This window comes from Varanus komodoensis, unplaced genomic scaffold (genome assembly GCF_004798865.1).
Source record: "Varanus komodoensis strain SLA01 unplaced genomic scaffold, ASM479886v1 scaffold14_1, whole genome shotgun sequence".
Lineage (NCBI taxonomy): Eukaryota > Metazoa > Chordata > Lepidosauria > Squamata > Varanidae > Varanus > Varanus komodoensis.
Genome location: NW_025335438.1, coordinates 10043771 through 10069932, shown reverse-complemented (window position 1 = coordinate 10069932; position 26162 = coordinate 10043771). Strand labels below are relative to the sequence as shown.

At 40.2% G+C, this 26162-nt stretch overlaps 1 protein-coding gene across 6 annotated transcripts in view; it reads right to left on the bottom strand.

Annotated features, from left to right (window-relative positions):
• Nucleotides 1-26162, bottom strand: part of STAU2 (staufen double-stranded RNA binding protein 2) — a 169260-nt gene that overhangs the window by 78833 nt on the left and 64265 nt on the right. For all 6 annotated transcript variants that reach the window (XM_044423932.1, XM_044423930.1, XM_044423931.1 and 3 more), the window contains 3 exons: nt 24700-24831; nt 22036-22096; nt 6152-6459 (listed from right to left, as the gene is read on the bottom strand). In XM_044423932.1, the coding sequence (XP_044279867.1) occupies nt 6152-6459; nt 22036-22096; nt 24700-24831 (501 nt within the window). The remainder of the gene's footprint in view (nt 1-6151; nt 6460-22035; nt 22097-24699; nt 24832-26162) is intronic.

The following is a 26162-nucleotide window of genomic DNA, read 5'->3' as shown; positions in this document are numbered from 1 at the left end:
TCATTGTGTTACTACTATATGTTTTTCAGGTTGTTCCTTTGGATTGTTCTGTGCTGGCTGTACTGATAAAAGATTCAAGGCTTAGTAGGCTAGCCCAGCAACTCTTGTCTTACAATCTAGTCACTGCTCATTGAATGTTGAGTTCAGTTGAGCTATTCTGAGACGCACCAAACATGGGTGCTACTTTTTCTGATGAAATGGCCAAAGATACCAAAAAAGCAAATTTGGCAGTTGCACTTTATGGCACATTGCATACATTAAACATTTAAAAATAATGTCTCCAGGTGGAGAACTGTAAATAATTACTTAACTATTCACAGTTTACCACTACTCTTAACCTCTGAAAAGGTCATACTTCTGATAGTCAAATGTATGGGGATAAAGGAAGGGAAAGGAAGCCCTGATAGCTGCTAGTTAAACTCCACTTATGAGGTTAATTTAAAGCAAAGCAAATGCAAATGCCGACATTCTTAGGGATGTCTGCCAAACTAAGAAACTCAAATTACATTGGTGTGTATATCCAAAAACAATTAGAAAACATGTACACTATTTATATGTAAAGTTTTAATTTACAACATAATCAACCCTGACCTCCATTTGAAAGATATTTCCTCACCGAACAAACTTTTCCCCTGAACATCATATTTTGTAGAATCTATTGACTATCGAGTAGTTTTATAACCTTCCAGGTTAAAATACCAGATATTCTATTAATTACATACTATACTTACTTCAGATGTCCTACTAAAATCTGCTAAATTAGTACTGCAGGTCTTTTTTGGAAATGTCTTGCTTGTTAAAAAGTGGAAATTAAAACAAAACAGTTCAGTGTATCCCTAGCTTCTAAGTGTCTGAAAGACGTTTTTGAGGTATGCTGTGGGCGGGGGCGGGGGTGGGATCTTTCTTAAGAACTTTCTCACTGTATGATGTATTACTAAAGAATTCAGGCTTGGAGGATATTACTATGTATTGAGATGAGGAAGATTGTGGAAAGTAGGGTTTGAAAAAATTTGTCTTTTTCCTTTTCTACCTTCTTGAAATATCCCCTGTAGATGGAATTCTTTGAATCTCATGATTGTTGTTGTTCCGCTGTTCAGTTGTGACCAACTATAAGTGATCCTATGGGCCAAATCTTGCCACACTTTTCAATCTAGTGCCATCTCTTTCAGCTGAACTATGTTCTGGCCTGCCTCCTCTTTGATGGAGTCTCGCTATCTCACTCTTCGGCAACCTGGTTTTGTCTTGCTGCTGAGCATTCCAAGGGTTATATCTTTTTTTTAATGAGCTTGATCGCATGATGTGGTCAAAATAAATGAGTGTCAGCTTTGTTATCTTGCTGACCAAGGATGCATCTGATTTAATATGCTCTAGCACCTGCTTGTTCATTGCCCCTGCTTTCCATGGAATGTGCAGGAGCCTTCACCAAAACCACAGCTTGAATGAGTCAATTTTCCTCTTGCCTAACTTTTTCATTGTCCAGCTTTCACAGCTGTAGGTTGCTACAGGAAAACACTCATACCAGTCTGCACTTGGTTGCCAAGTTGATGTTCTTCTTTTTCCACAGTCGATTCATGGTTGCCATTGCCATATGACCTAGTGAAATCCATTACCTTATTTCTGGACTGCATTCACCACTGCAAGTAATCAGTGATACCAGGAAAGTGAATTCTTCTACACATTCAATTTCCACATTATCAACTGCTATTTTGACAGCTTCATTCTGTGCAGTCAAGATCTTCATCTTTTTGATGTTTAGAAGGAGGCCAAACTTCTCACTCTGATTCTTTGATTCAATTGCTTTAGATCTTCCTGGGTTTCTGAGAGGAGGGTTGTGTCATCAGCATATTTAAGGTTGTTGATAGGTTCGTCTCCAATCTTTATCCCAACTGTTGATTCTTCAAGATCCATCTTCCTCATGATTACTTCAGCATGCAAGTTGAACAGAAAAGAGGGGAGAGACATCCTTGTTGGATTCCTTTCTCAACCTTGAACCAATCAGTGTCTCCTTATGGTGTTCTTACAGCTGTTTGCTGGTTTGTATATAGTGACTGCGGCAACCTGCCCAGATGTGTTACATCAGCTAAACCTAACTCCAGCTTCCAGAATATTTTCTATGAACTCTTAAAAGCTTAACCAGGTTAATTCAGCCTGACCCCTCTCTATTATACATTTTTTTCAACTGACCCAGTGGCAAACCACCTGCTCTGCATGCAGAAAGTCCCGGGTTTGATCCCGGGCATCTCCAGGCTGAGCAAGAGTCCTGGAGAGCCATGGTTGCCACTCAACATCAACAATGCTGGGCGAGACAAACACATGGCCTGACTCTCTATAAGATGACTTCTTACATTCCTAAATATTTGAAAATCCCCCCATAAATGTCAATGCCAATACAAACCAGACATGACAGGGAATCTGTGTACGTTTTATACACATGTCTGTACTGTTTGCAGAAAGAGAGCTTACGGTCTACTGTTTAAACAAAAAGCTGTGTGCAAAACGATCCTTTGCCATACCTCACTGGTCTCCATTTCTTTAGGCAACTTCCCCTTATCTGGATTACATCTGGTATCAGAAAGTATCTAGGAGAAGCTGCTTAAAACAGCAGAACAGAGATAGTAGTTTTAACTTTTCTCCCTGCATAACCCATAATGTTTAGATAAGTCTACACTAACTTTCTGTGTGAACATGGTAAGCAAGTTCCCAATAATCCAGTTGCATCCAGATTGACCCTTTCTGACAAACTGTAGTTATCTCCAGTGGGTACTTTGCCTTAGTAAAAAAAATAGCTAGACTGAACTAATCATGGTCAATGTTAGTTACCTAGAACATTTGAAAAACTGACCTATGTGATTTTAAAATGTTTAAATTAAATATGTATACTAATTCCATTAGATATTTAAACATAAACAAATTAAAGGAATATTAATATTACACTGCCAATGTTTTTATTCACATTATGAAGCTATGAATGAAACTGCATGTAAACATCAAAAATAACAACCTAGTCTTTTTACATGCATCTGATTTTGTTTAATAGTCAGTCTTCAGGCTAGTGGCTTAAATATGAACCTTATTTATTTTTGTTAAAATAATTTTTAGGCCGCCTTTAAGGGTGTTCTCCCCTTATTAAATGTAAGCCTAAACTATATGAATGCTTTATCAGATACTGATTTTGTTTTGTTTTGTTAAGTACTTGGCTTCATTAATTTTCACTGAATCAAAGCACACCATAGCTCTTTTCATAACAGAGAACTGTAATAACTTGTAATGAATAATTTAATATGCTTGCTGAGCCCAAAAAAAAAAAAAAAGGAAAGGAAAGGAAAGGAAAGGAAAGGAAAGGAAAGGAAAAAAGTATATAGTAGTCCCAAAGGTCCTCAAATATTTATGGCTTGTAACACATGCACATTTTATAAATAAAATGAATTCAGAAAAATTTAAATAAAATAAAATTGTTTTGTTTTTTTAAAGGTATGTCCTCTAGCTAGAGATTCTCCAACAAAAGTTTAGAAAATTAATACGGGTATATTTGTTTTCTTATTACAGTAATACTGCCTTTTGGGAGTCATTTTTCATCATTTTGTTAATTTAAAAATACAGCATAAGAAAACTGAATGAGTAGGCATGATTATCAATCGAGAATAAAGATATGTTTCATAATTAAGAAACAGACAAGTTAATGATGATTGTTCTCAGAAAATGGGAGCTATTTTTGTTGTTGCTGTTGTTAAATGCACAACTCGGAGGCACTGAAAAGACATGAAAGATGTGACATGCTGGTAAATGCACCATTTTCCTGATTGGTAAACCTGTACGCTAAAACCAACCTGTAAGGCTTTCAAGATCTTGAACAGAAAGCACTTTCTGTGGTGAAATGGTGAAGAGACTGGTGACAAGTATTTGACAGCCCACTAAGCCATTTCCCACAGAGATTCTGTTCAACACTCTCCTCAGTGCTCAGTGATCCAGCACAGAGCTTCACACTCATTCCAAAAACTCAGGCAGCCAAGGTATTAAGCTGAACTGAACAAAAGGGAAGTGGGTAGAAAGCCAAAATCACCAGTTTCTGCATATACTGAAGGAATAAGAGGGAATTGGAGAGAATATCTGCTGAAATTCATGTAGAACGAAGCATGATCAGCAGCAGCTTGGGCAAACAGGAAACAAGGATTTTATTTCTTTTTTTAAAGCCCAGTTAATCAGGAATGGAGGCAGGAGGAGGGAACAAGATTGGAAAAACACAAATCAGTGCCTAGTAATTGTTTACTACTTCTACAGAAGCAATAATAATGCTTTGCTGAAAACTGTACTATGAAATGGATCTTTGAAATCAAAGCACTTTTAGGTACAAGCAATCTGACAAGATTTGAAAGAGGCATGAGATAAAGAAAATCTTTTAAGGACATGCTCTCTTTTCAGAGAAATTTGTGCATTTGTACACAGAGGAACTTAGACATGAAAGATATCCAGCTCTTATGGGCACTTTTATCAGGGTAAACTATTGCTAAGAAACCTTAACAGCATCTCATCATTTTCTTGTAAACTCCCCAAAAAACAGAAGCTCTAACATGGATGTAATACGTACAATCTCCCATACCCTCTTCAGTTTTAAATAGGGCATCATGCCTCCCCCAGAAAACATCAGTCTGCTTTTAACCCCATAGTATCATCCAATGTCTAAAAAGCAGCTTTAATGCAGTGGAAAAAGTTGGCAGGAAAAAAACAGAACAAGTGCTACTGCACGTAGCAACACTTGCTCACACACCAGGAGTTAGCTAGATGTCAGTCATGACCATTTATGAAGTTTTTAACTGACCTGTATCTATCTGGTATTTCTTAATTCTTATAATCTTCATTTAGAGAAATATTTAAAAAATATGCTAAGCATATGGGAAAAAAGTAAATCAAACATTTTCAAAAGTCTAAAGAGGAAAGCCAACACAAAGAAATGTAGAATTAAGTATGAAACCAGATCAGACTTCAAATGTATGTGGCATATTTATTCAGGGAATGCACACATATCTTAACTTCACCGAAGAATGTAGGAAGCTTTTTTTAGTGAGTCAAACTATTGGTCCATTTCATCTAGAACTGTTGACATGGGTGGAAGTAGCTCTCTATGTTTCTGGTAACGGTTTTTGTTGCATTACCTAGAAATGTTGGGGATTGAAAATTGGAATGTATGCATGCAAAGCAGACATTCTTCCATTGAGTATGGTGAATCTATTGCTGAGTTAAAGGGAATTTTTCTAACTTTCATGTAACTGTGATTTGTGATGAAAAATTGATAAAATCTGATGTGCTGAAAACCACAGCTATACTGATGAATATATAGTTAGAAGTGACAATAGTTTAGAGAGAGTGCAAAGCAGTTTGAAAGAGGTATAATTCCCATTTTTTTATCTGATTCTTACCTCTGGTCCAGAAGGCTCTGTAAAAATGTCCAGGTATGTACAACATGATGTGGCTCACAATTCTGCAACCTCTGCTTCAGTGTTGTCATGTTATCCAAACCAGTCATTTGTTATGTGATGGTTTAAAATAACCCTTTGCTTGTTGCAGGGTCAACCCTTGTAGAATCCCTGATGCAGTTAGGATGACATGACAAGTCCCTGATTGGGAGTGGCAGACTAAAAATGAAGGCTGGCATGCACCACTGCCACAATAGGCTGTATGAACTCAATGTCTTTGTCTCATGTATATACTGCACAACAGCTGAGGGTCCCCTGGATTTTAACACCTGCAAAATTACAGAATAAGGGCTTTCCTGGGTCCCTTTTCTCTCTCTGGCACCAGAAGGCTGCTACAGGATGGGAGAAAGCAGAGGTCCTCCTCCACATGAACTCACATAGGACACCACTGGATGCAAGCCAGTTCAAGAACCTGCAAAACTGATTCACCAGAGGCAAAAGTGGAATGACTGCACAGCCTATGACCAATATGGTTATTTTTTATCCTCCTTGGAAAGGCTCCAAATGGCCAGAGATAGCCAGAAACAAACAGGGTAGAGATTTTATGAGCACACACAACGTTTTTCAGAGCCCTGCCTAATTTACATATGGCATATTTTATTGACTCTCACTTTGGTCACAATTACAAGTCAAACATAATGACCAGCTTTACAGTTGCTTTTATTCCAGCCCACCCATACCTGAAAGCCTTGGATCCTTGCCAGATATTCCAGTTGTTTTGAAGACTGCACTGTTGAACAAGGAGGCGTGAATGACATTCCTTTCAGACCTATGGCTTCAGCAGCTGGGGATGTTCCATTCATGAGCAGTTCCCTGGCAATTGTGGCCATACCACTAGTGGTAGGAGACACACTGAAGAAACAACTAGAAGTCTGACTCATGTCTTTGGATGACATATCGTTTACAGAGATAGCAGGTGATGCTTTATTGCGACTGGCTTCCATTTCTTGATAAACATCAGCAGAGAGATGCAGAATTCCTTTTGGTGCTGAAAACAAGAGCAAAATGCATTTTTATCACACCTACAATTGTTTAAGTGTTACCAAATAGAACATTGTCTCTATCTAGACAGAGTTAGTCTCTGACAGTTCTCTATGGTCTGGTAACCTCCTCACTGGACTGCTGCAATGTGCTGTATGTGGGACCACCACTAACATGATTACATGACATCCACTGCACAGGCTTCCAGTCTGTTTCTGGGCCGTATTCAAAGTGCTAATGTTAAGCAAAATGGCCTGGACCAGAGTATCAACAGGAAAATGACCAGCCCTCTAGGTCACCTTCAGAGGCTCTCCTCTGGGTGCCTCCACCAAATGAAGTTAGGTGGATGGCTACAAAAGAGTGGTCCTTCTCTGTTGTTGCACCCTAGTTATGAAAAACGCCCCCCCCCGCAAAAAAACAAGGCTTGCCAGGTGCCTACACTGTTATCTCTTAAGAGCCATGTGAGGATATTTCTGTTCCCCGGGCATTTAAAATTTCATTTCTTTGCTTGTTTTGGGCAAAGGATTCCAAGTGCTGACCCCAGCCCTGGGGCACAACATATTAAATAAATTAGTTTAATTAAATACATGCTAATTATATGAATGCCTGGAACATACTCTTGCTCCCCCATCCCCTATGACAATCAGGAAACCAACCAACTCTGCTTTGTAGCAGCAATGCTGGATTACAGTGAGAAAGCACAGATATATGATTTCAGTTGGTATATTTACAGACAAAAAGATATGCCAACACAAGGAAGTTGCAAGTGCTCACATTTCCTTTGAATATGGCCTAATGCAAATCCACTTTCCATAAAAGTGCTTCAGATGCAACATCTTTTATAGCATAACTGAAAAAATACATCAGTTCAGAAATAATAGAATTAATATGGTGAAAGAAAATCCATTTAAAATGCCTGTACAATACTATAAACCTCCTGAAACCACATCAAAAAGTACAGATGTCTCATCCACTGATGTAATATCACTTCAAACAAACATTTCACATGCTCTTTCAGCCTTTTCAGTGTTTTTACATGATCCACCCAAATATCTAACTGCTGTCTGGAACAATAGCTGGGAATTCTTCCAGATTACTAATCTTTTTAAATGTTAAAACAACTAGTACGAAGCATAGGATGAATAAAAAGCTCTCTCACATAATATACCACATGTTTTTAAATTGTATCCACATTACAGTAATAACATCATTCAATTAGCAATAATGACAAGGACTTTCCACTTATGTAACACCTTTTGTTTGGAGGATTTGGAAGCTCTACACATATCAACAAATTATGTCACACAATACTCCTTTGAGGATTCTGCCATTCTTATCAACTACCAATGATTTTGAACAATATTCTCAGTATTTTAAGTAACATCATACAATAACATGCTCTATATTTCCACTGCTATAAGGAAGTTAAATGGGGGCAGAGGGTGCAAGGCACCAGATTGGTACTTCTGACTTCTCCTTTTATATCCAGCAAATGCACAACAGAAGAGCTTTTCAAGAACAAGGTTATGTGATTGACTTTCAATTATGTTACATCACTATCATTCCAATATTATATTTCAATCATTAATTAAAATTGTTTTTACACCTGCTGGTTATTTTTATTTGAACACATTAATTTATGTTTGTAAATAATGAAGTCATGTACATTTGTTCATTAATTCTAACATCAAAAAGGAGAATTTTGTCTGTGATCCAAAGTACTGCATGTAAAGGAAATTTCTTCTCAGAGTTGAGAAAAAAAGTTTTCCAAAAAGTGTAGGAAGTACTTATGATTGCACCAAGCTTTCCTTATCAATGAAAGAGAACGGGGATATTACAGACATCATAAAAATGAAGAAGACTATATAAGATGCTATCTAGATGACTACAGGATAATTCGGAGAAGCACTGAGCAAATCTGGAGTGCCCCTCCTCCCTACTTCTGGGGCTCATGCATTTATTTCTTTCATAGCTCTAAAATCAGAAGACCAACCTCGGATCCAGAATTGGCAGGAGTTCTGGAGCAAAGAACCACTCTGATATAAAGAATAATGCCTGATGATGCTTCTAGCTCCTCTCCTCATGAGCGCTGTTAATCTTTGCCTTTGCATTTCTTCTGCCCTACATTGTTTTTGGTGCTGTTATGTGCCATCAAGTTTCAACAGTCATCACAAGATGATGTTCCCCTCAGTTTTCACATGGTAATAATTACTTACCATGTGGTAAGACTGAAAGTTAAGATTGTTCTCAAAATTGTAAGAAATAACACACCACACACCAAAATTGCTATTCTTTCTTCTAGGTTCCTGGCAACTCATGTTTGATCCTCAGTTGAATTTAAAATGCAACTGCGGATTTGCCCAAACCATAGCTAGTCACAGTCAGATGCAATGTTAACCATAATATTCCAAAACCAGAAGACAGTTAAGAAATCATAGCATATCACAACAGGAAAGAAGGAAATATGCACTTCCTAGGCACAACTATCCTCATGGACACAACAAACCATGGCTTGGCAATACATCTGAATGCATTCCATATGTAGTATACTCCTTCAAGTTCTCCAAAAAGTAATGACAACTTCTGGGTAGAAATGTATGGCAGAATCTCTGATCACCATGGAATAATTCCAAGTTTTTCTCCATTCAACCAATAAGAATGTCCTTTTCCATCAGAAATTGTTTTTCACTAAAACCAATGGTGATATACATTTATATACTCCCAGGCACCATTTTTAGAGTATTAATGAGAAATACAACATAAAAATACATTGCTGTCAGTGTTGTTTATGGTCAGTTCTCATGAAATTCCCAGCAATGTATACTCTTGAGAATGAGCATCATATTACCTTGGGAACTTCAGATATAACTTTGGAAAAAAAACACAAAAAGGAAAACACAGAGGGCAGTAGCCTATTGTGTCCATGTGCTCATAGGAGTGACTGCTAGTGTGATGGGGCTTTTACACTTCTAAAACTAACAAAAAGCAAGTGGAACATTTGTTTCTGGAAAAGGACAGGGCAGCAAAGCTTGCAGAAGTGAGCTCTGCTGGCTTGTCCAAAGCATTTATGTTTGTTTCAAGGGTTATTTTTAGAAAGTCTCACCGAGCAAGCAGTTGCTTCTGAAAATGCACCAGAACCAGTATGGATGCAACAGTCTTGCTGGAGAGTGCCCAGTGATGTAAGCACAAAAGTCACCAGAATATACAAAACACTGGTAATCCAAGGAGCTGTTCAGATATACTTCATTGAGACTACTTGTACAATAATAGCAGGACTGAATCTCAGGTTCCCTTTGCACACATTCATCTTTCTTTATTATAACCAGACTTAATTCTTTCCAGTAGATCTGTTATTTTACTTAACGGGCACTGAGTTCAGGTAGCATCAGCTTTGCTACAAATAGAACTTGAAGAGTACCAGCCTTCTGATGTTGTCACTTCAAATACTACATTTTGGGTTTCTTTAACATGGTATATCACCTAAATTCAGCTCCATCACATTCCTAAAAGGTATTCAGTGACCAGTTTTCTGATTATAAAACCATGTGTTCAAACTCTGAATTGTTTGTTCTCCAGCAACTCAGAGTTCTGGGTTTGGATGCCATGGGACCCCATCTGGGTTTGGATGGGTTTGGAGTGCTAAACACTCCAACCCTGGGTTGCTGCACACACTTGGTCCTGCTCATATTTTTAACAACCCATGTGGATTATTAGAAAACGTGAACCACATGACTAGCTTAATCAGAATGTAGTTGAGGATGTGAATACCACTGAAAGCAATACAGTACAGACAGGGTGTATCCACAATGAGGTGTGAATGTAGATTAATTTAAGACTATGGTTTATGATCCACTAAGAAGCACGGGATTATTCTCTTTTGCTGGATTATGGCATGTATATGGGTTCTGGTACAAATTTTTGCACATGTGCTTTAACAGTTTAGAAAGAAGAAAGGCAAGATCATTACTTGGTGCACTGTGGCTCTGATCAGTTTTCTGAGTGCTAAACTTGTTACCATATTTAAAATATATATTCTGAATGCTAAATTACACAGCTAAACCTAATACTAGAATATTAGAGACAAAAGGCATATCAGTACCCTACATGAACATTCTGTAAGTGTTAATGACAGCAAGGAAAAATGCAGAAGGCATCATAAGGAAATATTTAATGATACTATTACATAAACAATATATATCCACCATCACCTACAAAACACATAACATCACAAGAACTGGGCAACCACAACAATATAATACTGTGTAGTGACAGATACAAAGAAATATAGAATCTACTCATAATCAATACCCAACATGACCTCAGAAACTGTGGGACCTAAGGAAAAAGCCTAGCACACAACACTTGGAGAAGCTTCTGCACACAAGTTTATGGTAACAGAAAGTTGGATGTGAATGTAGAAGAGAAAGGCATTATATTCTCCAAGGTTCATAATTATCTTTCAGTATGAAACAGGGAGATTAATATCCTTGCTCAAGTAAAAATGAAATACACCTTTTAGTATAAATGTGAAGACAACTTTATCTGTATGAATGTACAAGAAAGGTGAATCATGACACAGGGTGGCAGTTTTACTAACCCTGCTGATGGATGACTACAACCAGGAAGGTTATCTTAAATGAAGGCCACATGTGGCTATGGTTGCAAAGGGCTTGGCCATGGAGGAGGACAAAAGGAATAGATCCATTAAATGGGCTACATGTTTACTAACTCCTTTGAGAAAAGTTTATTGAGGAGTCGAGAAAGTATAAAGTATCAATCACCCAGTGGTTGCTATGTCCACATTGGTCCACATAGGTACCCTTTCTGATTGGATAGTACAGTGCCTCTTTCAGGATCTGGGAGTTAAGGCTAAATTGTTTTCTATGAGCAATGGAACAGAAACAAAAAGCATAGGAATGCCTAACTGAAGCAGCTTAGGGTAAAATGCTTAGGGTAAAATGAAGATATGGAAGACACCATATGTCTTCTCTGTGCTGTAAGGATAAGGGAGCAGACACTGTGGTCCATGATTCTGCTCCAATTCTGAAAACAGGACCAGTACCACAGAAAAACAGAGAGCTCTCCCTTGAAAGAGGTACAGGACACTATGTGCAAACATATGTGGTAGAGGCATATGTTAAAGAGACTTTCTGGCAATGGCCCTCTATACCACAAGAACCAGACAGAATGCTTTTTTAACCAAATGCACAGAAAATAAATAAGCATGATAATGTATTTTACTAGCAAATAAACAAGGGGAATTAAGCACTATTATTCAGTGGAGGGTGAGCAAATTCTGTTGTTATTCTAAAGACTTTCAGAAGAATACATCCGTCTCACTGCTCAAAGCATGTGTGCAGGGGTTTTCTGCCCTGTCAACAGGGAAGGGCAGGAGTATCAGCTGCCTAGTGGAAAGTCTTGAAGATTCCAGAATTGGTACAGAACACAATTCTAGAATTTCAGAGCCCTCCAAGAAATGCATATTAAAACATAAAACTCAAATTAGTAAATACAACACAATTTATTACATATGGCAAAATTTGAAATATATTAAGAATGTATACACTGTTTAAAAAAGAATCTCACTCTACCCATGTGAAATTATTTTAGCATATAGGAAACACAAGTAATGCATTTTATTCAATGTTGAAATTATTAGTTATCATCCATGGAAATTCTCAAGTGCTAAATTAGCCACAGGAGGGCTCCACTAGCATTCCCTGTCCCTGGATCAGAAGAATCATTAAGGAAAAGTGCAGGAGAAAATTAACAAAAATATTCAGCACAAGATATATGAATGCCACAGATATGTGCTTTTCATTTCAGATAAACACCTACAAGCATAGAGAATTTCATAAATATCCATCTTCATGTATTTTGTTTATCTAAAATATTAGTAACAAGGAAGTAAAGAAACATGTTCAGACAATTCCATTAGATTTTTTTCCCTATATACTGACAATATTATTTCTGGGGGATTTTGGTAAGTAGATGTTAATATTGTTTTGACATGTTTTCCTACCTGGTGCTGTTAAATAAATAGAAATAGCTATATCTCCATACAAACTTGAATTTGGAAAACAACAACTATGACATGAATATCTGTTTTTTTCCAAGCTCATTCTTCTTTGTTCCTTGGGAGTTCATTAGTTCCTGCTGGTTGTTCACCACCTGAAATCATAATCATCTGTTTGTGACATCACAATTAGTTACTGTGAAAATGATTAGTGTGTCACAAACAGATGATTATGATTTCAGATGGTGAACAAACAGCAGGAGCAGATGGACTCCTAAGGAACAAAGTTCCTGATTTCATGCAAAAGCCCAAAGTAATAAATGAGCAAGGGAAGAAAAACAAGTGTTTCAAAATAAAAGCTTTTTCATTGTTTTTGATTTTCAAGTGGATATTTCAGATGTCAGCAGAATTTAGCCCTGATGTACATAAAGAACTTATTTACCCCAGAGTTTAGGTGAACATTCTAACATTATTTTAGAATAAAATTTGAAAGCTCTTCTACTTGATACACTGCACTTAGAATAAAATATATTTTGAGCATGGATTTTTTTTCTTGGGATACTAAGTGACTTGTTATGATTAAGCATGCAATCCTATGCGTGTTTAAACAGAAACAAGTCCTACAGCTTTCGGCATTATCCAACCAATGTAGCTGGCTAGCAATACTGAGAACTATAACATCTTTTTCTGGCACAGAATCACAGCTGAAGCAGCTAGGGCATCCATGTTACAAGGAGTCTTCTAATGTATGAATAGCATAATTTGAGGCCATTGAAAAAATACACAAAATGGCTATCATATTCTCCACTTAGCTATGGGTATGGAAATGGGATAGTTCTGTAAAAAATCATCTTCATGGATGGCCGATATCTTTTGCAGATGGACATAATCCTATTAAAATATTTACAGAAGGGACATAGATAATGGCAGATTACCTGCCCAAAGAGATTACTGGATTTAGCAGTCTTTCAGTATAGTCTCAGGGCTATATAATCCACCTCAATATTTTACTACCATGGTGATTTCTTTGGATTTTTATCCATCTCTGCTCCTAGACTGGCAGGTCTCTGCACAGAAATGTTACAGGTCCAACTTTTCTTAGAATGGAGATAGCGTAGTAAAAGACTGATTTTTTCATTTAAAAGATACAGGAACAGGATCATTAAAAAGCTGCATCTAGAGACAAGAGCACAAGAGACACAGAGCATGGATTCATTGCAGGTGGGAAACTCACACAAAGCTTCCTCAAGTATGCAGCAAAGAACTGACAGAAACAAACAAACAGATGTAGTTGATCAATTCAGTCGAAGCCTAGCTTAAGAAGAACCCAAGAGTTACATCTCTTCTTAATGAGAACAGTATTTTTTGTATGAACTGGCCAAGGTTAATACTAGGAATGTTAACTTCAGCAGGGTCAGACACTCCCTACCTGGACACCTATAGTATCAGCATAGGAAGTCCCAAAGGAAGCCTTGCCAACACCACAAACCATGAGTTAATCACGGAATCACAGTATCATAGAACAGTAGAGTTGGTAGGGGCCAAGATGGCCATCAGGTTCAGCCCCCTGCTTGGTGCAGGACTTCAAGTTAAACCATCCTTCTCAGATGGCTGTCCAGCTGCATTTTGAATGCTTCCCATGTGAGAGAGCCCACAACCTCCCTAGGTAATTGGTTCCATTATCATATTGCTCTAATAGTCAGGAAGTTCTTCCTGGTGTTCAGCTGGAATCTGGTCTCCTATGGGAATCCTATCCTGTTTTGGCCTCTGAACACTAAGGTGGGTTTATGGAAACATGTGTAGAGGAAACTCTGTCTGTGAAAAGGGATTATTATTCTTCCTTTACTCACCAATTTCCCCTTAGTAATCCACTCTTTCCCCGTTATTTGTTACATTTCTGTTATTATTAGGCTCTGAGACCAGAAATAAGGCCAGCTGTTGGAGGAAATGACCTGGGAAGAGAAAGTCAGGTTACTTACCTGTAACTGTTGTTCTTCGAGTGGTCATCTGTGCAGTCACACATAATGGGTACTGCGCCTGCGCAGTGCCTGTTCCCGGGCAGAATACCCAAGCTGCAACAGTTTTTGGTGGGAACTCCGCACCCCTCCCCCCGGTGCTATATAAGGCGGAGTGCCCGCCATTTTCCTCAGTCTCTGGAGACTGGCAGATCGCTTCCTAGCACAGCGCGCCAGCTAGTAGAGGAGACGACAGAAAGAGACTACCATCCTGTCCCTCAACACCGAGTGGGGCCAGAGGGCGGGTTGTGTGACTGAACAGATGACCACTCGAAGAACGACAGTTACAGGTAAGTAACCTGACTTTCTTCATTGTGGTCTCTGTGCATCACACATAATGGGTGATTAGTAAGCTTCACTCACTGGAGATGGGTCGGTGTCATCAGTGAAGGATAGATGAAAGAACGGCCTGTCCAAAGGAGCAATCCTGCCTGGCCCGAACATCCAATCTGTAGTGTCTGGTAAAGGTACAGGGAGTTGTCCATGTAGCAGCTTTACAAATGTCCAGCAGTGGGACACCTGACAAGAAGGCTGAGGAGGCTGCCACGGCCCTGGTGGAATGACCCCTGGGAGCAATGGGAAGATCTATCTTGGCCAGTTGGTAAGCCAGTTCAATGGTTTGTACTATCCATTTCGATAGACTCTGGGCAGAGAGAGGTGCACCCTTTTCAGGTTCAGAGTATTTAACAAACAAGCATTTAGTTTTCCTGAAACTCTCTGTGCATGACCGGTAGAAAGCTAGGCACTGGCGCACATCAAGGGAATGAAGAGATTTCTCTATGGGAGTGGACGGGGACAGAAAAAATGCTGGAAGCACAATGTCCTGGTTAACGTGAAATGCTGTGGCCACCTTGGGGAGAAACGCTGGATCTGTACGCAGAACTACCTTTTCCTTGTGGAAGTTCAGGTATGGTGGGTCCACATGGAGAGCGGAAAGTTCGCTTGCCCTCCTCACTGAGGTTATGGCGACCAAGAAGGCTACCTTCCAAGATAGCAATCTTAAATCTGTCGTTGCAAGGGGTTTGAAAGGAGCCTTGTTAAGTGCATGGAGAACTAAAGATAGACTCCAAGTCGGTACTGATGGATGGATCGGAGAATGGAGATTTAGTAATCCCTTAAGGAAGCGTTGGATGAGTGCATGGGAAAACATGGACGAACCTGACAGAGGGTCACGGAAATGCGATATAGCTGCAATGTAGACCTTGATAGAGGCTGGTTTAAGTCCAGACTGATGCAGAGAAAGCAAAAAGGAAAGGATGTTATCAATAGAAGCCGATTCCGGAGTAAAACGGTTACCTTCCGAAAACATGGTGAAACATTTCCATTTCGCCTCGTACAACTGATGAATGGATGGTTGAAGGGTGGACTGTAAGATGAACTCGATTTCCTATAGGGATGGCGTAGCTCCAGAAGAGAGTCGAGTGAGGTCCCTTGGTACCAACTGACACTCCGGCGTCGAAACCGAGGTATTTTGCCGAAGTATGTGAGGGTTGGCAGAGGCAGTTAGTGCAGGAGCCACACATTGAGTTTGAGAGTGTTGTGCTCGGGGTGAAGAATCGTCCCTCTCCCCTGCGTAATCAGGTGAGGGATTCGTGGCAGATGGAAGAAGGTGTGTCTTGATAGTCTGAGAGCGGTCGAGAACCAGGGTTGATGGGGCCACCATGGTGTAATGAGGATGACCCGTGCTTGGTCCCGGCCAGCCTTCTCCAGGGTATGGGTGATCAACGGAATTGGTGGAAAGGCGTACAGGAATGAATCCGAACAACTCACCATCAAGGCGTCCCCTAGTGAGTTCAGACCGATTCCCGCCCTGGAGCAGTAGGTCATGCATTTCGAATTCGAAGCTGTCGCAAACAGGTCTGGTGTAGGGGTGCCCCACCGGGTGAACAAGTCTCTGAAAACTTGGTTGTCTAATTCCCACTCGTGGGTTGACGACATCTTCCTGCTCAGGGTGTCTGCTTCTTGGTTGTGTATTCCTGCCAGATGGATTGCCGTAAGCGAAATCCCTCTGGGGATACACCAGTCCCAAATCTGTATGGATAGCTGAGCCAGTGGTACCGATTTTGTACCGTCCTGCTTGTTTAGGTAAAAAATGGTAACTGTGTTGTCAGAGGCTACCTGTACCAATCAGTTCCATAACATGGGTTCGAAAGATCGTAGTGCCTTGAAAACTGCCAGCAACTCGAGAAAGTTGATGTGATTGGAGCTCTCATGTGCTTGCCAGGTGCCGTGTTTGTAGGTTGGAACAGTGTGCTCCCCAACCCATGAGAGACGCGTCGGTATGGAGCGAGATGGAAGGTTGTCACTGGTGAAATGGAACGCAGATTGTGAGATTGTCTGGGTTCATCCACCAAGTCAGCGTTTGCCGAACTGAAGCGGGAGGAAGAATAAGCCGTCTTGGAGAGTCGTGGATGGGCTGGAACACCGCATTGAACCACAACTGGAGTGGCTGCATTTGTAGTCTGGCATTCAGAAGAACTACAATTGTTGACGCCATATGGCCTAACAGTTTTTGGATAAGCAGAGCCTGGACTCACCTGCCTTTCTGGACCCAACTGGCTACAGAACAGAGTCTGTCCATACGGGTCTGTGGTAAAAATGCCCGTGCTCGGACCGAACTGAGTTGCACTCCTATGAACTCGATGACCTGTGAAGGAGTGAGACAGGATTTTTCGGTATTAATAAGGAGCCCCAAGTCCTCCAGAAGGGTGCAAGTAATGTCAATGTCTGTACCAAGTTGGTCCCGAGAAGGGGAGACGATAAGTCAATCGTCTAGATATGGATAAATTTGAATACCTCGTTGACGAAGGTGAGCACATATCAGAGCCGTACACTTTGTAAATACCCTGGGGGCTGTGGCAAGTCCGAAGGAAGGACATTATATTCAAAAATGTCGGAGCCAACTGTGAATCGGAGAAATCTCCTATAAAATGGGTGGATACCGATATGGAAATAGGCATCCTTCAGATCAATAGACGCGAACCAATCTTCTCTCTCTAGCAGGGGGAGGATATTTTGTAAGGTGGTCATATGGAATTTCTTAGTCGTAATAAAGGCATTGACGCCCCTCAAGTCGAGTATGGAGCGTAAGCCACCAACTCTCTTCGGTACCATAAAATATCTCTAGTAGAAACCGCGAGGTCCGTCGGATCGCTCCCTTCTGAGGTAATTGGGATACTTCCTCTCTAAGAATTTCAGATGGTGCAGTATATAGCATCGGACCCAAAGGAGGGATGACGTCGAACTCGATTCTATATCCAAATTCAACTACGGAAAGGACCCATTTGTCAGATGTGATGGTCTCCCAAAGAGGGAGTCAGCTTTGCAGCCAGCCCCCATAGGGAGGGGGGAGGGGTGTAGGAGAGAGAGGATCGGTTTGCAATGCCCATCAATGCTGCCTCTTATCGGCGGGTTGGTGGCGGTGGCCCTGTTGATATTGGGCGGCTGGTTGCATACAGTTCCGCCGCTGTCACTGGGGGAATTGTTGACATGGCTGATAACGGTGATAAGGTTGGTACCTAGGGAATCAAGATTGATGCCACTTATGACGGTTCGAGCCCGGGATCTCCATCTTCCTGGCGGTAGCCCGAGCATTATAAATATGCTAGAGCATATGATCTGTCCGATCATGGAAAAAGCCCAATCCGTCGAACGGCATCCCCTTATCTGTCTCTTGGTTTCCTCCGGGAAGTTACACGATTGTAGCCAGGCATGCCTTCGGAGAGTGACAGAGCCAACTAGAGCGCGGGAATCGCAATTGACATGATGGAGGGCTGTGGTGAGCTGTTGGATTACGAGCTGCATGGTCTCCCGTATGAAGACTCAGGCCAGGTCCTGTTGTTGCTCTGGGACGGAAGAGGTGATCAAATCCAGCTGCTGCATCAGGAAATACAGATACCTCGCCATCGTCACCTCATAGTTAGAGATTCTCAGGCCCAGTCCCATAGTGGCGTAAATTCACCACGCCATAAGGTCAATTTTCCTTCCTTCCTTCCTTGTCCCTAGGGACCGAGTGCTCCCTGTTGTCTTGTCACTGGGATGATTCGACCACAATAGAGTTGGGCTTCGGGTGTTTCAAGAGGAAGGGAATGTCTTACTCTTTGACTTTGTACATGGACTTGTACCTTCTAGATGTAGACTGAAGTTGGTCAGGAGAAGTCCATGTATCCTCCATAGCCTCCCGCAAGGTTGTAATCAATGGGATGGTAATAGTGGAGGATTGTTCTTTCCGGACAATATAAAAGTTGTCCTTATTAACGATGGGCTGATGCTCAACCTCGATCTCCAAGGCTCTCGTTAAGCGGCCCATAAGCTCGCCGAAAGTAGCGTATGACTCTTCGGGCAACCCAGGTCCCTGGGTGGAAATGACTGCCGCAGGAGATGTGGAACAATCGTCGGAGTCCTCAGAGTCTTAGTCATATGGGTAAGGTGGACTTGAGGATGATTGTGCCAGTGAAGGAGGATGGCAAGAGGTTGCCAGTACCAGAGTAAAGGGGCTTCCGTCCTTGTCTGTTGGGACCAAGGGCCATATTCCCTTGGCATGTTGTAGCCATATGGAGGTGGTCCCCAGTATTGAGGCTGTGAGGCTTCCGGCCCTTCATACGGCATTGGGACCCATGATCTGGTGGATTGTCCTGCTGAGCGTCGATGCTGGTTGGCTTCAACCACGGTGGTCTTCCTGGGAGCCTCTGGAGAGGATGGCATTGGGGTTGGAGAGCGGGCCGGTTGATGGCATGGCAAAGACCTTGGAGGAGAGTCACGGATCTCTCCATCCGACATCGACCCATGAACAACCGCTTTGGGTGGATGTAGCATAGTCGGGACCGCAGGCTTGATCCTCTGCGGGGATCTGGGCGGCGTGACCTGCATCAGCTCTCTTGGTGTTGGTGCCAAGGGTGTTGGTACCGATGGTGCTGTCTGAACTGACAAGGTGGTTCAATCCGAATCCCTTCGTGATTCCGGAGCGGGCCTATGTTTTCTGCTGGTCTTGCCCGACTTACCTTTTTTGGCCTTCTTCGAGACCGACGGATCCCCGTGGTCGGAATGCTTCTGCTTCTCCTTTTGAGTAAGGAGTGGGAGGAACAAGAAGTCTCCTTGGAAGCAACTCCCCCGGATGGTCGGGGGGAGGTCACCATGGAAGGGCCAGCCGATATAGCTGAGTGGTGAGCTTGTCAGAGGCTAGTAGGGCTTGATCCCAAAGGATCTTTCTCAGCCTATTCTTTCGGTTCTTCCTGGCCTGTTTGGTGAAGGCCTGGCAATGCCCACACTTATCAGTGCGATGCCCCTCTCCTAAGCAGAGGAGGCAGAGCTCGTGTGGGTCCGCTGGGGACATTTTAGCCCCGCATTTCGAACACTTTCGAAACGCCGCACGCTGAGCCATCGAAAAGATCGGAAGAGGAATAGTAAAGGGAAGAGGAAAAAGAGAGATACTAACTATTATTATTATATTACTATTATTACTATTATTACTATTATTACTATTATTATTATTATTATTATTATTATTATTATTATTATTATTATTTTAGGAAAATAAGGAGGAAAGAAATAACTGGGAAACAAGGGGAAATAACTTGTATTCAACTGGAGAAACAATTAGAGAAACAACCAGTAAGTACGAGAAGACAAGGTAATGGCTCGAGGCAATGCAATCGGCGGTTGAAAGAAGACTGAGGAAAATGGTGGGCACTCCGCCTTATATAGCACCAGGGGGGAGGGGTGCGGAATTCCTGCCAAAAACCATTGCAGCTTGGGTATTCTGGCCCGCAACACACACTGCGCAGGCGCAGTGTCCATTATGTGTGATGCACAGAGACCACGATGAAGCACAAGCAGTTGGGGGTTAACCATCAGCCTCCTGCCCACAAATTCTATCCTGAAATATTGTACACACATTAAATGGGACATGTCTACTTAAGACACATGTTTGTCCTATGATAATGCATAATCCTACCCAAGAAAGCTCTCTGTATTTTGGCTAACCACACACTCTGCTGGATAATCTTTTCTTTTGAAGATAAGACCTTCCTGGAATTCTGACACTAGCTATAGTGCCAATATCTCTATAGTGTCACATTCTCAATATCTAACAGTCACACTTCTAGGCACTCTTCTGAAGATGAGCAAAACTCAAATAGCTGTATTTCCTTGGAGTAGTGGAGGAATGTACATATATTTTCTCCTTTTGTCTTGTAGTTTTATTTACAGTTATGTTATAAAATGATTTAAAGTATCACTAAATATTATATAAAATGTTTAATTTATATAATTACATGAAATGTTCTGGATTGTTAACATGTATTGGGTGGTTCCTGTCCTAAATGTGACTGTAATATACATGGAAAGCCTAACTTTAATGAGGAACTCACAGAGCCACCCTACAGGAAATGCATGGAAATTCCTCTTCTACATTTATAATCTAAATAAGATTACCTGATGTCCTGTTTTGAAATGGGACCATGAATTGATTCTTATATTACATGCTAAAGTATCTATAGATTTCTCAGATACCATTGCCACAGAATGAATTGGTTGAGCAGCCTTCATTAACAGGAAGATAATGTCTAAGAGTAAGAGTTGACTTCTTTTGTGTTAGGTATTGTCAGTGCTGTTTATCAGGAAAGACAGCTAAACGAAAACTGTGAAGCAGTAAATTTTAAAGAGGGCCAAAGGGAACCAAAGAAATGAAGAGTGCCAAACAAAGAAGCAGCAATGACAAAGAGCATTTGAGAATTAGAGAGAAGCATGAAGAGGTTTCCATCATGAGATAAGAAGAAAATGTGGTACATCTGGGGAAATGTGATATCTTTAGGAAAAGCAGATAGACTAGGAACATTCAATATCTGTCCACCCAACATTTTAATGTGCGTTAAACCAAGCTCTGTTTACAGACAGCTTTTCACAGGAAAAACAAATTTAAACAGTAGGGTTGGGTGCAGGCTTAGCTATTAACATACTTGTACGACTAATTCCTGATTCAACCCACACTTGATCTAGCCATAAATAAATATTATATATGAATATTTATGTGCATGTATTTGGGTGAAACTACAAAAGTTCCACAATACTTTCTGAGATCAAGGAATCTTGATCTACTTTCACTGTTGAATGAAGATTTAGGTCTATACACACTAATTTTGAAGCAGACAGGAAACTTGTATGATTCATCTCTGTATAGTCTTACATTAACACTGGGAATAATTAGAAGCCACGATTTTACATATTTTCACACTACTAGTTCCTCACAAGAATAGTTCTGCTGGACTAGAACAAAGGCTTACCTACTTCAGCACTTGGCACAAGCATGAATGCATCACTAAATAGAATGGAATGTTCTGAGATACCATGTAATAAGAAAAGCAAATCACCTTTTCTTCAGAAGACTACACATCTATATGCTTTTCAGACAAACATAAAAAAATTAACATGGTGACAACTGGTTCTGGGTAACTGGCATTATTCTGAATTACTGAAAAATAGTTTTAGGTTAATAAAATGATGAGCAGAAGGTGAAAGAAAAGTAAAAATTAATATATCTAGATATGACACTTACTGTTGCTTGTCGTTGCAGGATATCCAGCGTTTTGACCGTTCCACCCCCTGATATCTCCTGGCTGATGGGGATAAATAAGAGAAGAAGAGACTGCATGCTAAAAAAAAGCATATAAAAGCTATAGACCAATTAATGATACAGAGGGGTGGGATGGCTTTGAACTAGGGATGCACATTGAATTGCTAAAGTCCTGCTAGATCAGTCCAAAATTCCATCTACTCCAGCATCTTATTGGCCAATCAGATATCTTTAGGAAACCACTAATGTAACATGAAGGCAATGACCCTTTGATGTTGCTGCTCCCCAGTACTTGATACTCAGAAGCAAACTGAGAGACAGTGTGGTATAGTGGTTAAGAGAACAGGACTGGGATTCAGGAGATCTGTTGTCTAGTCAGTCATGGAGTTAGCTGGATGACTTTCAATTGAATCGTCAATCAAATACTCTCAGCCCAACCTACTTCACAGGTTGTTGTGAAGATAAGATTGCGAGAAGAGAAAAATTATGTAAGCTACATTGAGTTCCTTGAAAGGAAAAAAAATAGGATATTAAAATAATAAATAAATAGCCTCTGAATCTGAATCTTATGTACAGCCATCACTGTGAATACTAGGTAAGAGTTAGTAACTAATTCTACTAAGAATTTTTTTTTTTTGCCATGAATCTGTTTAATCTTTTTAAAAAGCCAAATAAGCTAATGATCTCCACCACTCCTTGTGGCAACAAATTATGTACATTAAATTATACACTATGTGAAAAAGAGCTACTTACTGGGTGAGTTAGCAGAGATGCTGCACCATCTGTAAATAAGCCACAGTGGTTGCCCAAAAAGCCTACAACATGCCCAACAGATAGCTGGGCTAACTGTGCCTTGTTTTTTGTCCACCTTTGCTCTCAGTCCTTCAGCTGGTGTCCTAATGTCCTTCACAGCAGAACTGTGTTTTGTTTCCCCCTTCCCACTCCATGTGCTATTTCTTTTCATTTGCCATGTTTTCTCCAGGGCTTGACAAAGTGTCGTTTTTTTCAGGGTAATTTTTCCGCCAGAAAATTGTGCAGCTGTGTTTGTAATTTATTTCTTTTTTTCTTTTTTATTTTTTTGGGGGGTGGAGTGATGGTGGTTGGCCTTTTGGAAGCACAGAAGTGCATTCTTATGGCTGTGCAAGCTTGCCTGGTCACTGTTCCTCTAAGTTTCAGCTGCTGAAGAAAGCTAAGTGCAGTTGGCAATATAGACGGAAATTTATCAGTGTTCCGTAAAGGAGCCACAAGTGGGCAAGTAAGAATGCTGAGAACTACCAGTCCCACACTAGAAATCCAGAAAATTGCATTTCTAAGGGAAGATGTTGATACCACTTATTTGCTCTTTCCTGGTGATTTTTCATCTGACAGCTTGGCAACTGTGGCAAACCAGTGATGGTCACTCCAAAGTGCCACTTGCACATCCGTAGAGCAGTTGATGCCACAGACAAGACTACAATGACCCTTACAAAAAGGTTTCCCACTCTTATTGAGCAACTTGCTAGACACTCCCTGAAATACATGGTGGAACTGGTCCCTGGGTTTAGATGATGTAACAACCCATCCTCAGTCCAAGAAGCCCTAGAACAAGCCATGAGTGACAACCCACCATCACTAATAACTCACAATGAGTTGCTATGTCAGGCAAATCCAGTGACTATCACTCCTAAATATCCCGTCAATCAATTTCATTGGATGGCTCCTACATCAAGCATGATGAGATGCTGATAGTCAGTCAACAATTCTAAGCTAGATAGAAGTACAGCTTCCTATATTCCTTTAGAAACTTCCTTAGAGGCTGAAATGAAACTACCTCTTCTAAATCCCATCAACAGAAATGAGCTCTTACAACACAGTGAATCTGCCATAATGCTTGATACTTCCATGATCTAGGGTGAAGATACTTATCAACTGTAACTTGCCCCAGAGCACCTGAGGAATTGCATCTTTCTAAGTAATTTGTATCCGCATGTTTTCCTATTCAGGACTTGCACTTTTATAATGTTAGAGAACATATGAAATGTAGTGATATCAGGTGCTCAGCCTTCTGTAATGTATGTGAATATAACAGACAACATGCCTGGAATGAGCAGTTTAGCTACGGTCTTCCACATTATGCAAAATTTCATCTCAGATTTATAGTCACTAGTGTATTCTGTTCACTGCATTCTGCTCTGGGCTATCCAAGGTTACTGGATGAAGTTCAGATAGCAAAGAACTGAAGGCATTACCTTATGACCAGCTTTTCCCACAACCACACACACAAACATAAGCAAGCTAAGATAAAATGTTAATGTTACTTTTTGTTTAGGAAACATCGATCCAAAGCAGAATAACTATATTTGAATTTAATTTAATTCACAGTTAAATTAAAATTGAAGATGCATATGCCAAAAATTAGGTCATCTGGCCTTCAGAGAGCTAAGTTTTGCTTTTGTTTGCACTCAAAGGAGCATAGCCATTACTGCCCAAACCTGTTTTGGTTGCTGCAAACTGGAGGTTAAATACTGTATATTCACAACAAAATTACAGTGAGCAGCTTTGGTAGGAACAATAGGATCAAATATTTTTTGAATCTTAGATCCTTAAATAACAATGTGTTAACAGAGTGTGAGACATGCTCCCTCTTGTATCACATCAAATTCTTACCTTTTCTAGCTGTTCTTCAAGGAGAGAAGAGGCCTTATAGCCAAGCTGTAGCAACATAGCCTCAGCTGCATTTCTTTTTGCTATTTTCTTGTTTGGGCCTGTTCCTGTTGTAATTTCATTTCCCACTTTGACCTAACAAAATAGAGAGTGTGATGCTAATGGGCAGCTTTCAAACACATCCAATCAATTAAATAAATAAAAAAGAGAAAAAATGAAATAAAATCACCATTTCAGTCCATATAGCTAATGATGCTGGTGACCATTTAGCTTTTGCTACATTTGGCATTAAAAACTTGAGGACTTTTTTTTTTACATTTTGTGACAACACAAATAAGGTTTTTCCAGTCTTGATTCACAGGGGGAAATAGGGTTTGCCTCCAAGAAGCCAGGGAATTAGTAAGGACAGGGGAGAGAGTTTTTAAGTGTATTAGAACCAAACTTAAATATCTGAGATTTTCATATTAGTGTTCCACTGACTCAGGGGCCGGGGTTGGTGAATCAAATGTTAAATGGAAAAAAGATTTCCATGTTCAACCTCTGTTCACCCACAAAATTAACTGATGATCTTAAGGAGTCATCATTACAACCCTGCTGCCTTTCTCCACATTAAAATATTACATGAGGAAAGACAGAGGCACACTACCAAGAGACATCACTCCATCCTATCACCTGTCCCTCTTTTATAATAGTCCACAAGCTGAAATGCAGATGTCTGAAACTGAAAATATCCATGTGTAGAGGAGGTTTCCACTGCAGAAGTTTGCACTTTAACTTGCGCAGTATTGCAAACAATGGGAAGGTAATGTACAGGGGCTTCCTAGTGTGCCCCAATCTTCCTTGATTATTTGATGAAAACACCTAACAAGGCCTAAAAAAAAAAAAAAAAAAAAAATTCAACCTAATTCTCCATCAAATACAGCTCACAATTTGGTTATGAGAACAAAATCGGGCGAGGTAGATTTACAGGGAAAATAGACTAACCAGTAGAAATGTTCAGAACATTGTTTAATTTAATATATATTCTCACAAGTACATTCATCATGAGAAAATGAGTAATCACTTGTAAATAATTCATGCATTTTAAAAAACTGAAACAAATCTCATTCCTTTTCTGTTTATTAATTAAAGCAAAATAGATACTACATAAAAGAGAATGCTTTGATGTAAAATTCTATTCAATTCAGCTAAGTCATCCTGACCAATGGGAGAAGAATTTAATAAATAATAAATAAAACAGAAGCGTTTTATAAGCAAAAGTATGATCAAATAATTTCGCCATTCATGATGTTTTGATAGCTGCAACACTCTGAAAATGTATCAGAAAGTAAGTTCCACTGAACTCAAGGGGCTTACTTCTGAGCAGACATTTGCAGAATATAAGTGAAATAAAATTTAAAAAACAAAAGTGAAAATTCATTGCATGATGCATGAAATGCTATTTCTCAAACCTGTAAAGCTGGTTT